The 15883-nt window shown below is 36.6% G+C and overlaps 1 protein-coding gene across 6 annotated transcripts in view; it reads right to left on the reverse strand.

Annotated features, from left to right (window-relative positions):
- Positions 1-15883, reverse strand: part of LOC100483294 (sodium channel protein type 1 subunit alpha) — a 139383-nt gene that overhangs the window by 67340 nt on the left and 56160 nt on the right. For 5 of the 6 annotated variants that reach the window (XM_034654674.1, XM_002928605.4, XM_034654672.1 and 2 more), the window contains one exon: positions 9021-9333. In XM_034654674.1, the coding sequence (XP_034510565.1) occupies positions 9021-9284 (264 nt within the window). In that variant the 5' untranslated portion in view covers positions 9285-9333. Of the gene's footprint in view, positions 1-9020; positions 9334-15883 lie in introns of those variants that run through there. The other variant, XM_034654675.1, reaches the window with a different exon arrangement.

Consider the following 15883-nt stretch of genomic DNA (forward strand, 5'->3'; position numbering starts at 1 on the left):
AAACAGGCAAACACCTCTGCTACTCCACAGCCTGACAATCTGGAGAGCAACATTAGGAACACAGAAGTAGGATTTAGTTGAACTTGTAGTTATTGAAAGTGCAAAGTCTGGAGTCAGATATCTGGCTCAAAGCTGACCCCGCCGCCCGCCAGCAGGGCGAGCCTAGACCAGTTACCTCAGCTTCCTGCGGCTCCTTTGTCTCTTTTGGAAAATGGGAATACATATTCTTAGCTCATAAAGTTGTTGTGATTGCAGTTCAGTAGAGATTCTGATGCGGAGTATTATGTATTTTTAGTAAATCCCTCAGGTGATTCTTCAATAGCAAGGCTGTGAACCTATGTCTGTTAATGGGCAATATTTAAAGTTGCCCAAATTGTTAATGATTATGTTGTACACATGCATTAAAATCCTTCCCCTTAACCTAGCTGCACAGTCAATAAGGAAACAATTGATGCTAGACTAGTTTGGTAGAAATCGCTATTTATGAATCTGTGCTTGTTACTACCAAGTGATTTTGTCTCTGAGTGTTACTACCAAGTGATTCTCGTCTCTAGAAGTGATTTGTTTATAAATTTTTTTTTCCAAGGTGGCATTGAATTTAACAAGCCATAGTTTTCCAGTCTCTTTTTCTAAAGATGTCCACTATTTTAATTTTTCTTTCGACCTAGGGGCCATGTTCTTTACACTAAATAGTTTCAGTTTAAGGCCCAATTTTGTATTTATCTAAACATTATCAAAAATTACCAGAATAACAGGACTGCCTCTAAATGTATTGCATTTGTCTGCTCATAAAGTAAATGTACTGGCAAAAGTAACAGAGGAAGGCTAGCAATGATTATGAACAACAGAAAATACAGAATACACTCTTGGTTGATTAAATTGGGGAATGAAGCATAAGACTATGCACTCTGGGAAACAAACTGAGGGTTTCAGAGGGGAGGGGGATGGGGGAATGGGATAGGCTGGTGATGGGTAGTAAGGAGGGCACGTATTGCATGGTGCACTGGGTGTTATACACAAGTAATGGATCATGGAACTTTACATCAAAAACTAGGGATGTACTGTATGGTGACTAACATAATATAATAAATAAATAAATAAATTTGTGCTTTAGTCTCAAAATTTAAAACAAGCAATTTTCAACTTGTACATACACTATGCTCCAAGAATATATTTGGAAATCAATTGTTTGTACTGAATATATTTTCCCACAGAAAGAATATATACACACACATACATATACACATAAACATATATATTTACATACCACTCAAAAGCCTATCTAACTCTTAGTGAAAAGGAATTTTGTATTAATGGTACTGTGAAACCTTATCACCATGGAAAAGAACTTGTGACTCTGCAAATGGCAAAAGAATTGCAAGTTGGGCTGTCAGGGGCGCCTTTCCCCTTGAAGTTGCCCTGGCATGTGAATAAGGGACATTCCCTGGCTCCATATTCTGCCAGGAGAGGAAACAACATTTTCCACGTTCTCAGCTGCTGGTTGGAGAAGAGATTTAGAAAGGAGGGGTTGAGGGGCGCCTGGGTGGCACAGCGGTTGAGCGTCTGCCTTCGGCTCAGGGCGTGATCCCGGTGTTGTGGGATCGAGCCCCACATCAGGCTCCTCTGCTATGAGCCTGCTTCTTCCTCTCCCACTCCCCCTGCTTGTGTTCCCTCTCTCACTGGCTGTCTCTATCTCTGTCAAATAAATAAATAAAATCTTTAAAAAAAAAAAAAAAGAAAGAAAGGAGGGGTTGAATGAGAGCCACGTGGCAGGAGGAGAGATGTTTCAGAAGTTTTGAATGTAAAGAACGTCATAGAAAGTCAAGAGATTTCATCAGTACTTACCTCTGGGAACATTGCTCATCTGGGCCAACTCCATGGCATCTAATACTTTTTTTTTCCCCTGTGGGCATTCTAAAGGGTCTTACCTACTTCCATGCCTATTTTGTGATAATCTGTGGATTCAGGCCAACATTTCCCACATTTTCTGGCTCACTGAGGAATGGAAATCTTTCTCACAGCTTCACCACCTGATGACCGAAAGGAGCATGCAATATCTAACTTTTTTTTTTCTTTCCTGGTCGTATTCTATTTTTCCCTTTAGGCTAGGGATAAGCAGCCCAAAGAACAGCCCCTGGCACTTGCCTGCCTGTAGCGCACCCACGCTTAAGTATCTGGCCTTCCCTGATTACACACGTGGTCTTCAAGCCAGGGATCACCAGCCAAAATGCCCACAGAGACAAGGTGGTGGGAGGTCCCTATCAATTTTCTGGTATGCAAACCAGTGAAGCCAGATCTGATATTATAAGAGAAACCCTAAATATGCGGATCCTATGTGTGTGAGTGTATGCATGAGTGTGTGTGTGTGTGTGTGTGTGTGTGTGTGTTTTCTCTTGATTTATAGATCTTGGAAACTAATTCAAAATAAACAATATTGCCTGGGGCGCCTGGGTGGCTCAGTTGTAAAGCCTCTGCCTTTGGCTCAGGGCATGATCCCGGTGTTCTGGGATCGAGCCCCACGTCAGGCTTTTCTGCTGGGAGCCTGCTTCTTCCTCTCCCACTCCCCCTGCTTGTGTTCCCTCTCTCGCTGGCTGTCTCTCTCTCTGTCAAATAAATAAAATAAATCTTAAAAAATAAATAAATAAACAATATTGCCTGAGTCAAACCAGATGTGTCTGTGGGCCCAATACCTCACAGTCAGTTTTTTAAAAAAAATCTCTGCGTTAAGCTCATGCAAAAGACAATTTGTACCCAGGGAGGAGTCCGTAGAGTTGCTTGTCCCTAGGCTTTAGCTGGGTGTCATGGTGGGGGTGGGCCAGTGCAGAGACAACCTTACCGGAGGTGCCCCGCTGGGCTCTTAACCGGGTTACAGCTGCCCCCGCCTCCACCTCAGAGAGGAGACACTCTAACCACAGGTGCAAATGCAGTCTGGCTGTCAACTGTTTCCCAGCCTGTGTCTTCAGCCTATACGGTGGGTGTGGTACATTATTAGATGCTCAATTTTTCACTGACTGAAGAGGACCAGTTTGAGGTCCCGTTTTACTTCAGACTTGCTGCGTCAGAATTTTGAGCAGATTATTCCCTGCTGATTTCTACATCTGAAAAGAAAAGATGTGAACCACCTTAATGAATTCGAAAGTGCCATAAAGATACGAGAATGAAAGGTTGGAAGTGTGTGTTTGTCTGGTTCTCAAACACATACACATACTAACACTTGCGTATTTGAAAGCAGGACCAATTTTCACATTGGAACTTTACTGCTCAATCTTTCCTCCCAAATTTCATATTCAGAAAACAATGCTATCTGGTACTTGAGCACCTCCGAAATAGATTCAGATCCCATCCATTATTCTCTGTCTTCATTGTCAAAAATCTAGACCAAGCGTCCATAAAGACTCCCAGCTTGATCATTAAAAATATAAAATGGACCACGTCACTCCCCTAATCTAAGTCCCACTGAGAATTCATTTTGCCTTTAAACTTCAAACTCTTTAATAATGCACTTCAAAGCACCTTTATCTAGCCCTGACCCACCTCCCCAACCACATCTGATTCTCTTCCCACTTATTATAGGCCGGCTATATTGTATGTCCACTTGTAGGCTATTCCCTTTCCCTGGAAGACTTCTCTCTCCTCTCCTTGCTACCCTTCAGATCCCAAATTAAATGCATTACTTTATAGAGGCACATAATTTAAATTTCCTGAATCTCTCCTCCTTGAAAAAAAAAAAGGTGTTTATCATCCTATTAGAATCTGTTGGGAAATGTAATTGTCTAATTATTTTAGAAGTTGATATAAACTTACTGAGTCTTTAAGATTTTTGTTTTTACAAAGATAGGGCATGCCCCTGATGAGAGAAATAGGGAAGCAACAAGTCGGGTTTGGGAAATATTACCAACCTAGGAGATGGGTGAGCTTGCAAGATGGTGTGATTAGAGGGGCAGGAAAAGCAGCAATAGGCTTATTTATTTTCTACGACTGACATTTCTTTTCCACCGGCATTATCAGTGCAGAGACTGCACACCCAAAGTAGCATGGCAATGGGCCCCAGAAGCTGACAGATCTGTTTTAAATCTAGTGTCTGTTACTGAATAGCTTTGTGATCTTAGACAAATTACTTCACCTCAGTTTCATTATTTTAAAATAAAGACAAGAGTTATCTTGGAAGGACATGAGGATTCAAGAGGAACTGTAAATATCCTGATATGTAGTGCATTGAGGACAGAGTTATAATAATTGCCTGCCCATGTGGCATTAATCTGGTCAATGAGTCCATCACATAGCTAATTAATTAATTAGCTTGTTTGGTTTCAAAAACGAGTTTCTTTTAGATTTTTGTCACTCTAAATTGAAGGGTTTCTTCCTAATATAGCAGGTACTTAATAAATGCCAACCATTATTTTACTACCATCATCATCATCTGGGATTGTTTCCAAGCCAGAGATGGGGAGGTGACAAAGAAGAAAGGGGCATAAGGAAAAAATAGTGGATGAAGAGAGAAAGATTTGGAAGTCAGCTATAGTGCCTTGGGTGGAAGGGAGAGCCTGGGGGACTGCTAATTCTAGAGGAGCTAATGATATGCCAAAAAAAAAAAAAAGTTACAAATTGGGGACTGTTCATAAGACAATTTATGGAATTATAAGGTTTTATTTACCATCTACTTTTCCGATTTTCTGTTAGATGACTTTTGCAAGAAAAACTCCCTAATCCCAATTAAAAACAAAACAAACAACTCTCTCTACCCAATATAACAATTTAGAATTCCTGTAGCTATAACAGACCAGGCATGAATTTGAAATCACAAATTCATATGACTCTTCATGCAGCTCCAATAAAGAGGCCGTAGGCATCTTTTTTTAGAAGAGCTGATAAAAAGGGAGAATAAGTCGTTCATAAATGGCCCGTGACACAATCAAGGAAAGAATACATTTTAAACTGGATACATTTCTATATTCCATGATTAACAAACATCCATTTTCACTACAGATCTAAAATACCTCATTCTATTTCCAGGACACTGTCACAAAGGATATTTTCTTCCATGGTACTAATGAGTCATCTGTAATTTTAAGAAGAACATGGGAAGAAAGAAATTTTCTGTAATAAAGAGTAGGTGAAGAATTTGAACGTATAGCCAAATGGTACAAAATTAACCCAAGCTTTGAAAAAAAAGAATGTGAAAAAAAAATAAGGGGAAAAAAAGGTGTGTTCACAAGCTAAATGTGACTTGCCACATAGCTGAAGTAAATAAACAAACAAAAGGAACCCAGCCTGGAATCATGTTTTGAAGAGCACTGGACCACAGGTAACACGATATGGAAAATTCCATGATCGTATTCTGATAGCACCATTATTTCATTTTTTGGTTCTTACCATGGACTGCTGACAGCTTAAAACCTCTGAGGGTCTGCAAATGCTTCCATGCATCAGGAATGTTCATGAGATGATTGCTACCATCTCTTCAGTTGTTACTACAATATCACTGACCAGGGATTAAACTGCTTTTACAATTTTAGTAGAACTCTCGAACATTATATAACTTGCACATTTTAAACTAGGGCAAAGAAGATAAAAATATGTGGGCATATGCCATCTGAAAATACACCATCAGCAATGACATTTCCATAAGCTCACTGACATTGTCTTTTTAGAAGATCATAGAGGGCTTTAGTGTGGTTTGCGTTGTTTCTAGTCCTTACACATAAATTTCTTATACAGATACCACTGTACTTTAAAATATAACATAAAGAAGAGATTCTGCAACCATTTTTAAAGGAGGCTTGCTTTGTTTATTCTACATATTAATAAGAAAGAAACTAGAGACTTTGTCTTTAGATATAAATGGCACATTGGCATACTTGACTTAAAACTTAGGAAAGTAAGTCACTGGCCTACCGATATTTGTATATTCCAACTCACTCAGGCAATAAAATCCACATCCCCAATATCAGGAATAGTGGGATCTTCAGTGACATTTCCACCATTAGAAGCTTTGTGTATGCGAGGAGAACCGTGTGTGTGTCATCCACCGTTTTAATGAAGATCACCCCTGCTGAGCTCAGATATCCAAGTCGGACAATAAAATTGGTTACCAAATATCAAAAGAAATACTCATGATTTTTTAAAAAGCTATTAATTTTCTAAGCATTCCAACTTTAATCAGAGCAAACTAATCTAGAATTTGAGGCTACTCCTCAAAACTGAAATAATCCAATTAGAGAAAGAAAATTTGAGACTAGAAACCAGTGTAATGGCAACTAGAGAAAGTCTTCACATGAAAATGCTAAAGAAGGAAATTTTAAACACGTTGCATAGTCGTGTGTCCTAAGCATGCAATGTTAGTTTCCAAGCATTTCAGGGCTGCAGAGTTTCATTTGTATTGCTGTTGAATGGCTTACATTTGGAGACTCGGTTGATGTCAGCCCAGTGTTAAGGCAATGGAGAGCCTTACCTTGGGGAAAACTCCTTCCTGATAACAGTATTTCTCTTATCAGGTTGTCCTGCTTGCACAGTGTGATTTGTTCCAAAATGCCAAAATGTTTTTCCTTCCTCATACAATGTGCGTTTGGAGATAAGGATAGATGATGTTAGAGGCAAGCTCGAATGCGAACCTAATCAAGTTTGTAAGGGTTATTTCACCACAAGAATCTGGCTGACTGATTCCTTCAGAGCTGGTCTTCATCCTCAGTTTGAAGACCTTTCTTTGAACTATTTGAAGGGGTTTGCATAATTTTCTTTTCCAGCTGCCTTCATATCCTTTGTTATATATCATTTGTTATAATCCAATCAAGAGGTGTTTTGTTTGGGGACACTCCCTCAAGACAACAACTGTTATCAGTCTGAAAACTCTTTAATTTAAAGGAAAGATTGATTGGATAATCTGGTTTCCACATAAAGAATTGCTGCCCTTGTCAACATGTATTAGTTTGGTCTTTCTCAAAGTATTCGTTTACTGTTTTACAAATAAGGACACAGTGTATGAGCTGCGATGCTAGATTAAAGCCCTGTTTGATGAAGGGGTAGAAACTGGGTAGCTGTAATAATTTTTACGTTGTGATTACTACCAGAAAGGGGGGACATGGATGTTGGGGGTAGCAAAAGCCCTGCTGAGGACAGAGCCCCCTTACCCATGATAACAGCACCTCTAAAAAGGCTAAAAAATTAAAGAAACAAACTCTACGGTGTGAATGAATGTCTGTCTAGAAACACATCAGACTGGTGATGGGTAGTAGGGAGGGCACGTACTGCATGGTGCACTGGGTGTTATACGCAACTAATGAATCATCGAACTTTACATCAGAAACCAGGATGTACTGTATGGTGGCTAACATAATATAATAAAAAAACATTAAAATAAAAAAAATGTGAAAAAAAAGAATGAAGCAATTTCAAATAAGTTAAAATGTTTGTATAATTGAATAATCTGCATTATTGCTTTCCTTATACAGATAAACCCCTCATCATTTGTTTAATTTGGGTTTTAGCTTTTCAGATAATATATCAAATTAATATTCAAAGGACTGACTGAACAATAAAGTGCAACTTCTAATTTAAATGGTAGTTTAATGACATGGATAAACTCTTACCTGCTAAGATTTAACATTATGTTAAAAAGCAAAGTTAAATAAAAGATAATGAAATCTATGGAAAACAATTCTTTATCTCTTTCTTTACTGTGTAATGGGCAGACCAGTTTTTAAAAAGGGAAAGTAAGTCCTGAAATTGGTTATATCCTGAAAAATTAAAAAAAAAATTCTGAACATAGTGAGATTTTTACCTCTGAAACTACAGTAGTCAATAAAGAAGCAATTTGCAAAACTGTCTCAAATCCACATATTAAAATCACCAAACTTATACATTTTAATAAGGACTAACTTGATACAGAACTGTGCCAGCAACCAAGAGAGTCCCTAAAAGTTTGGGGGGTATTTTAAAGCTCGTATCCAACTAAAAAATTTTATTTACTCAGTTACAATTTTTTTGCCCCACTCGTCTACCAAGAGTTCACAAAGTGAAAAAGATAATAAAATGTTACAAATTAACTAGTCATAAATTTAATCTAAAATCAATACGATACATTTTTTTTCCCGATTTTATCTTTTTCTATGCTTTCCTTCTGGTTTGGTAAAGTCATGGTCATAATGAAAGACTGGATGCTTAAAACAAAATATTCATTTCAAGCATGGTTACAGAAAATACAGGCATTTAAATACCATTTTAAAAGTTCCTCAGAATACTATATTTTTGTTAATTCTTCCAATATCAATATACTTTCACCAAAAAAATAAAAAATTTTTTTGAAATAAAAATATTTTAAGCAAAATTTTATCTTATGTATTAATAATATTGAGAAAAATGGCAGAATAGCTCTCATTGTTTAAATTTTGATTTAACACCTTGTGATACAGCAATTCAGTTGTTTCATAGTTCAGTTGATTGATACACTGTGTTTTAATGGCTGTTACCACTAAACATGATACTTCCCAGAGATACATGGATCCAAATGGAAAAAGTACATTATTATTTGCTCTGAAGAATTTTTAAAACTGTAGTTTGTATAGGAATGTTCTTTTCTAAGGAGGAAAAAGTTTCTGCAGGAAATTGATTTATTATATATAACATGATCTAGAAATTGAAACCCTTGTGGCATCAAATTTTGTTCCATGAGAAATTAATACCAATATTTTTGAAATCTTTATCACATTTGATAGTTTCAGGATTTTCAAGTGCAGAAAACACATAATAAAATTGTAGAGTAAATACAGTCTCTGGGGAGAATGTTTTAATTCGTTAAATTAGCTGCCTGCCTACATCATACATTTATTTTTAGGTATCTGTTGTGGTGCATTTGGGACAGCTCCATCTGTTATGATATAATCAATTTATTTCTCACGGATGCATATGCATAAAACACACACAAATCTGGACTTTCTGCTAATTTGGCACATGTTGGTGCTATAATAGTCCAAGGTATGCAGTAGGCAATTAGCAGTAAAATATGCCTAAAAAAAAACACTCACTTTCTTGTTGATATAGTACGGGTCCAGGTCCTCCAGCGGCTCTGACACCATCTCTGGAGGGATGTCTCCATAAATAAAGGGAAGGTTCTTCCCAGCTTCCAAGTCACTATTTGGCTTTGGGCCATTTTCGTCATCATCTTTCTTGTCTGGTTTGGGATTCTTAGCCTTTTCTTCTGCAATGCGTCTTTCAATAGCCGCAAGAGATTCTCTGGTGAAGAAGTTGAAGCTGTCAGGTCCTGGTGGTACAAGCACTGTTTGCTCCATCTTGTCATCCTGCACATTTTAATTACCATTTACTCTGCATATGAAAGCCCTAAAAAAGAAAAGGGAAAAAAAAAGGATGCAGATATCCTAAGGAGATTAAGAGAAAATTTTAATGTCTAAACTCTGGTCATGAAATAGGAACTAGAGGATTGCATTTTTATTTCTAATTAAATTGAAATGCAATTATGAAATACAAATTTTTTGTAGTAAGACCATGGAACACTAGATCTACCCTTTTAATCAATTTTTAAGTGTGCAAGACAGTATTGTTAGCTACTGGCACAAAGCTGTACAGCAGATGTCTTGTACTTACTCATCTGGCATAACGGAAACTTTATACCCACTGCATATCAATTCTCCCTTCCCCCTCCCAACCCCCACAACCACCATTCTACTTTTCTGCCTCATTGGCTTTGGCTTACCAGATATGTTTTCTATCTCAGGTTTTGTTAAGTGTCCCATGTTTATTAATTCTTGCGCTTTGCCGACACAGGAACTGTGCCATAACTTAAGAAAGTGATTCAACTATGGCCTTAATTAAAGTACATTAGGCTAAACACTATCATGTCCCTAATGGGCTGTTCACTCTGTGAGCCACCTAGATGAGGATGTATCCGCAGAGAGGCAATGGAGAGCTTATCAACGGCATGAAGTAGAAAGGGAGTTGTTTCTGAGAGGATATAAAATCCAACCCCTAAGTCCTGACAGGTGGCTCCTGGCCAAGCCGATCAAAACAGTTTGCTTTAGCCAGCCTTAATGACCAATCAAAGAGTCACTACTGACTGACTCACAGACCTGAGTCTTGATCTAATCTGAGATGGAGACAGCTAGAACTGTGCCCTGCTCACGTCATTAGCCATGCCAGGGTTGGTTTACGTGGACACGCACAGAGACAGTTCAGTGTTGGACAAATGCCGTTTATGTGACTAGGAATGAGAAAAAGACTAAGCTGGAAAGAAATTCCTAGATTGGGCCTCAGGTGGGAGAAGACAGCAGAATTCTCCTATTTCAGGAAATAGTGATCGGAAAGAAGGCAGGGTGCCATAGCTCAACATTGCTTCCCTAAAGCAATGAGGCTGTTCTTGCTGATTCAATAGTCCTGTAGTGCTAAACATACGATGCGGACCTGAGGCAAAACTCTCAACTCCATACAGCAGAGTCAGATCGGATCTGACGCCAGGAGCCAAATCCCAAGTGTATTGTTTCAAGGTATATTTAATATGAGCTCAAATTTCACGGATATTATGGAGCCAAAACTTCTCAGAGCCTAAGCTCCTGCTTGGCCATGAGTTTTATCTGGAAAGTGTGTTAACTCATTAAGGTCAACAAGCTATGAAGCAGTCAATTGCAGCTTTGCTGGATAGAAACTGTGATAACAACACTGCAGCCACGACTGTTTTGTGAGGCATCCTAGAGGGCCCTCAAATTTCACGGAAGGACGTTCCCTCTGCTGTGAGGTTTATGACAATATTTTTCAGTGGATGAAGAGAAACAAATAGGACATTGAAGTTTAAATTTGGACCCTCCGTCTATTAAGTGAACTAACAAAACTTTAGAGCTTCTAAGAATCTACCTGTAATCAGCTCAGGGCCTGGAAGAAGAGAAAAATTAAATCAGTAAGTGTAAATGAGTGGAAAAGGAATATTTTACCTTAAAACTCTACTTCTCCCACAAGGCATCAGGAAAACACTGGCAGTTATTTATTTGGAAATAAAAGTTTAGGGATAACAAGTATGGTGATTTTTCTCAAAAGGGAAGTATTATGACATAGATATTCTCATTTTTAACTAATTCGTTTTTTGACAGAAGGTATGTGTAAATGACATAAACACAAATCGTTTAAAAGAAAATACAGTGTAAACGCTCCCTGCTACCTGTTCTCCAAAACTCGATTCTGCTCCCAGAGGTAACCACTGTTCTCTGGCTCCATATATTTTTCCAGGTGTGTAATAGGTAAACACTGGTCACATGAGTGTATGTATACTCACACATTTTCTATCAAAAAACACATACATATAGTATCTTAGGACACAAACTCTTCTGAACCTTTCATTTTTCACTTAAAAGTATATATTAGAGTTTATTCCTTATCAATTTTTATAGCTTCAACTCTCTTTTTATTGCCTATGTGGTTTTCCATTGTTTCTATGTGCTGTAATTTATTGAATCAATTGTCCAGTTACGAGTATTCAGGTTGTTTCTGATCTTTTGCTATTCTAAATAAAGCTGCAACTAATATATTTCATACACATATTTTCACATATCTGTGGACATATTTATGGTATTAGTGTCTAAAAATGCTCTTGGTTGTGTAAAACATGAATCTTTAATTTTGATAATTATTGCAAAATTACTCACTATGAAGTATTGGCTCTCCAGACAGCAATATAATGCTGTGCCTGTTTGTCCACATCTTCACCACAAATGTGTTGTTATATTTTCAATATTTCCAACCCGATTGGGACAAAAATGGGATCATATTATAGTTTTAATTTCCATTTTGTCTTACTATGAGAAAAGCTGAACTTTTTTCCATATGGTTAAGAGCTTTTTAAATTTTCTTTTCTGTGACTTCCTATTTAAATAACAGTCTATGTTTCCATTTTTTTTTCCTTTTTAGTCTATATCAACTTTTTAGATATGGCATCAACAATTTAATTTTGGGCCTTTTAAAAGGTATATATTTTCTGAGTTTGTGGTATTTCTGTGCTACAGGTTAAGAAATTCAAATGGTAACATGATGACCTAACTGTCATTCTTTTTGGCTTCTAGATTTTGCATCATGTCGAGGAAAGCATCCATGTCCCCAGGGGAGTGGAGGGATATATGATAGATCATGTTCTCTTCTTGCATTTTTAACATTTTTATGCTCTAATTTTATAAGCTTAAATCTTTTATCTATTTGGAATTTGTTTTCTAGATGGAATAAGAAGATTCTTTCTCCCCCTTAATTATTCCAACCAACATTAATTACTGCATAAGCTGACTTTTCTTCATCAATACACAATGCTACCTTCATGGTATGTTAAAAATATAAATATATATGTTCATTTGTATGAACCCCAAAGTCAGCAACAAACTTTACAAAATAATCCTAGATGTATTTTCATTAAAGTCAAGAAAAAAATCAACAGTATTACTTAATAATTTGCTGAAAGTACAAGCCATTCCAATTAGAAGTGAGAAATAATTGCATTTAGGACAGAGGAAGTAAAGTTATACTTATTTGCATATTGTGTAAACACTGAAAAACTCCGACAAGTAGTAAGAGAATTAAGTGTCTGGGTTCAAAAACATAAGAAACTCAATAGATTTCCTTTACAGGAACAATACGTATTTAAAAACACAATAGAAGAAACTAGAAGCTTTCCTAGTAAGATTAGAAAAAAAAGACACAGATAGCCCTTCTCACCACTCCTTTTCAACATTGTACTGGAAGTCTTAACTACTGCAATAAGACAAGAATAGGAAATAAAAGATACACAGATTAAGAAGGAGGAAAGAGAAGTGTCTTTGTTTGCTGATAACAAATTTTTATATAGAAAACCCAAAAGAATTAAACAACAACAACAACAACAAAACCTACAAAAAACAAAATAACTCCTGGAACTAATGAGCAAGTATAGCAAGGTTGCAGGATACAAGATCAATACACAAAAGCAAATTGCTTTCCTACACACCAGCAATGAACGAGTGGTATTTAAAATTAAAAACACATAGGGTGCCTGGGTGGTGCAGTCGTTAAGAGTCTGCCTTCAGCTCAGGGCGTGAACCCAGCATTCTGGGATCAAGCCCCACATCAGGCTCCTCCGCTATGGGCCTGCTTCTTCCTCTCCCACTCCCCCTGCTTGTGTTCCCTCTCTCGCTGGCTGTCTCTCTCTGTCAAATAAATAAATAAAATCTTCAAAAAAATTAAATTAAATTAAATTAAAAACACAAACCATTTATATTAGTCCCCCCCAAAATGAAATTTTTAGGCATAAATCTGACAGATTATATACAAGGTCTATATGAGGAAAACTACAAAATTAATAAAGGAAATCAAAGAAGAGCTAAATAATAGAGATATTCCCTGCTTATGAATAGGAAAACTCAATAAAATCAAGATGTCAGTTTTTCTCAATTTGATCTTTGTTTATTGATCTATTGATCAATGCAATCTCAATAAAAATTCCAGCAAATTATTTTGTGGGTATTGACCAACTGATTCTAAAGTTTATATGGAGAGGCAAAAGACCCAGAATAGCCAACACAATACTGAAGGAGAAGAAAAAACTTGGATGACTGACAATACCTGACTTCGAGACTTACAATAAAGCTACAGCGACCAAGGTAGTGTGGTATTGGTGAAACTACTGACAAACAGGTCAACAGAACAAAATAGAGAGCTCAGAAATAAACCCATATATATTTAGTCAGCAGATCTTTGATAAAAGAGCAAAGGCAATATTATGTAGCAAAGATAGTCTTTTTCAACAAACAGTACTTAAACAACTAGACATCAACATGCAAAAACATGAATCTAGACACAGACTTTACACTCTTCACAGAAATTAACTCGAAATGGATCATAGAGCTAAATGTAGAATGCAAAACTATAAAGCTCCTAGAGGAGAACACAGAAGAAAATTTAGATGACTTTTGGTGTGGGAATGACTTTTATCAAAGCACAGCAAGCATGATCCATGAAAAAAATAATTGATAAACTGGATTTCATTAAAATAAAAAACTTCTGGTCTGTTAAAGACAATGTCAAGAGAATGAAAAGACAAGCCACAGACTGGGAGAAAATATTTGCAAAAGATAAAGCTGACAAAGGACTGATGAAGCACCCATCTGGGCCGCAGTTCCACATAATGGCAGAGATGATTTTAATTTTTCTAGGGCAGGGGCAGTCATTTCTGAAGCACAAGAAGATTTAGCAACATTTCAAAACTGAAGGGTTACACTGTATTCCTGTGTCTGAAGTTCTTCCTGTTGCTACAACCAGGCTGCACCTAAGAAATAACACGTTTCCTAGGTTCTCTAGCTTCAACACCTTCCCAGGCTTGTTCAGGACCTGTTTTTAATTGAACTGCACTAGAAATAATGTAAATACATTTTATTTTAGTTCAAAAGAAAAAAAATATATACAAAGAACAATTAACACTTTATAATAAAGAAAACAATCAACTTGATTCAAAAAAATGATCAAAGACCTTAATGGACACTTCACCAAAGAACATGTACAGATGGCACATTAGCATATGAAAAGATGCTCTGTATCATATATTATCAGGAAAATGCATATTAAAGCAACAATGAGATACCACTACCCACCTATTAGAATGGCCAAAATCTTAAACACTGATAAAACAAAATGCTGACAAGAATGTGGAGTAACAGGAACTCTCATCCATTGCCTTCTGGAATGCTCAACGGCACAGCCACTTTGGAAGATAATTTGGCAACTTCTTACAAAACAAAATTTACTCTTAGCCTACAATCCAGCAATTGTCCCCCTTGGTATTTACCCAAATGAGTTGAAATCTTACGTCTACACAAAAACCTGCACACAAATGTTTATGCCAACTTTATTAATAAAAATTTCCAAAATGTGGTAGCAATCAAGATGTCCTAAAAATGTAAATGGATTGATAAATGGCGGTATATCCTGGCAATGGAATACTATTTCTCACTAAAGAGAAATGAGCTATCCAGCCATGAAATGACATGGAGGAAACTTAAATGCATAGTACTAAGTGGAAGGGTCAATCAGAAAAAGCTACATACTGCATGATTCCAATTATATGACATTCTGGAAAAGGCAAAATTATAGACACAGTAAAAAGATCAGTGCTTGCTGGGGGTTAGTGGTGAAAGAACAATGACTATGTGAAGGGCAGTGACACTTTTCTGTATGATACTATAATAGTACAAGTCACTACTCATTTGTCCAAACCCATAGAATGTTCAACACCAAAAGTGAATCATAATCTGAACTATGTACTTTGGGTGATAACAATGTGTCAATGTAAACTCATCAATTATAACAAAAGTGCCACTCTGGCGTGTGATATTGACAGTGGGCTGTGCTCACAGGGGGGCTGGGCATATATGGGAACTTTGTACTTCTTGCTCGGTTTTTATGTGAACCTAAAAAATAGTCCATTTAAAAGAGGAAAACACAATTAATGAATATTTCATAAATACAATGTAAGAATTTTTTAAAAATCTTTGAATAAACCTAAAACAAAGAATAAATGGAAAGACATATCATTTTCTTGGATAGAAATACAATATAATAAAGATATGAAATTGTCCTAAATTAATTAATGAATTAAATATATCCTTCCCAAAAATAATGAGAAAACTTTAGAACTGCACAAACTTGGCAAAATAAAAAATAACTAGAAAATTCTTAAAATTTACTTTGCTTTCAAATTCCTCTTTATTATAAGAGCTGTGTAAGAAGAAGTATTTATAATTCCAAAGAACAGGTTTCTTATTTATTTATATTTAGTTTTATTATATTATAATCCAATAAGGTACTTTGTACCATTTACGTTCTTTGGAATTTACTGAGATTTCCTCTTTGTCCTAATGAAGGTTGTTTTTTT

The sequence above is a fragment of the Ailuropoda melanoleuca genome, chromosome 2 (genome assembly GCF_002007445.2).
Source record: "Ailuropoda melanoleuca isolate Jingjing chromosome 2, ASM200744v2, whole genome shotgun sequence".
NCBI lineage: Eukaryota > Metazoa > Chordata > Mammalia > Carnivora > Ursidae > Ailuropoda > Ailuropoda melanoleuca.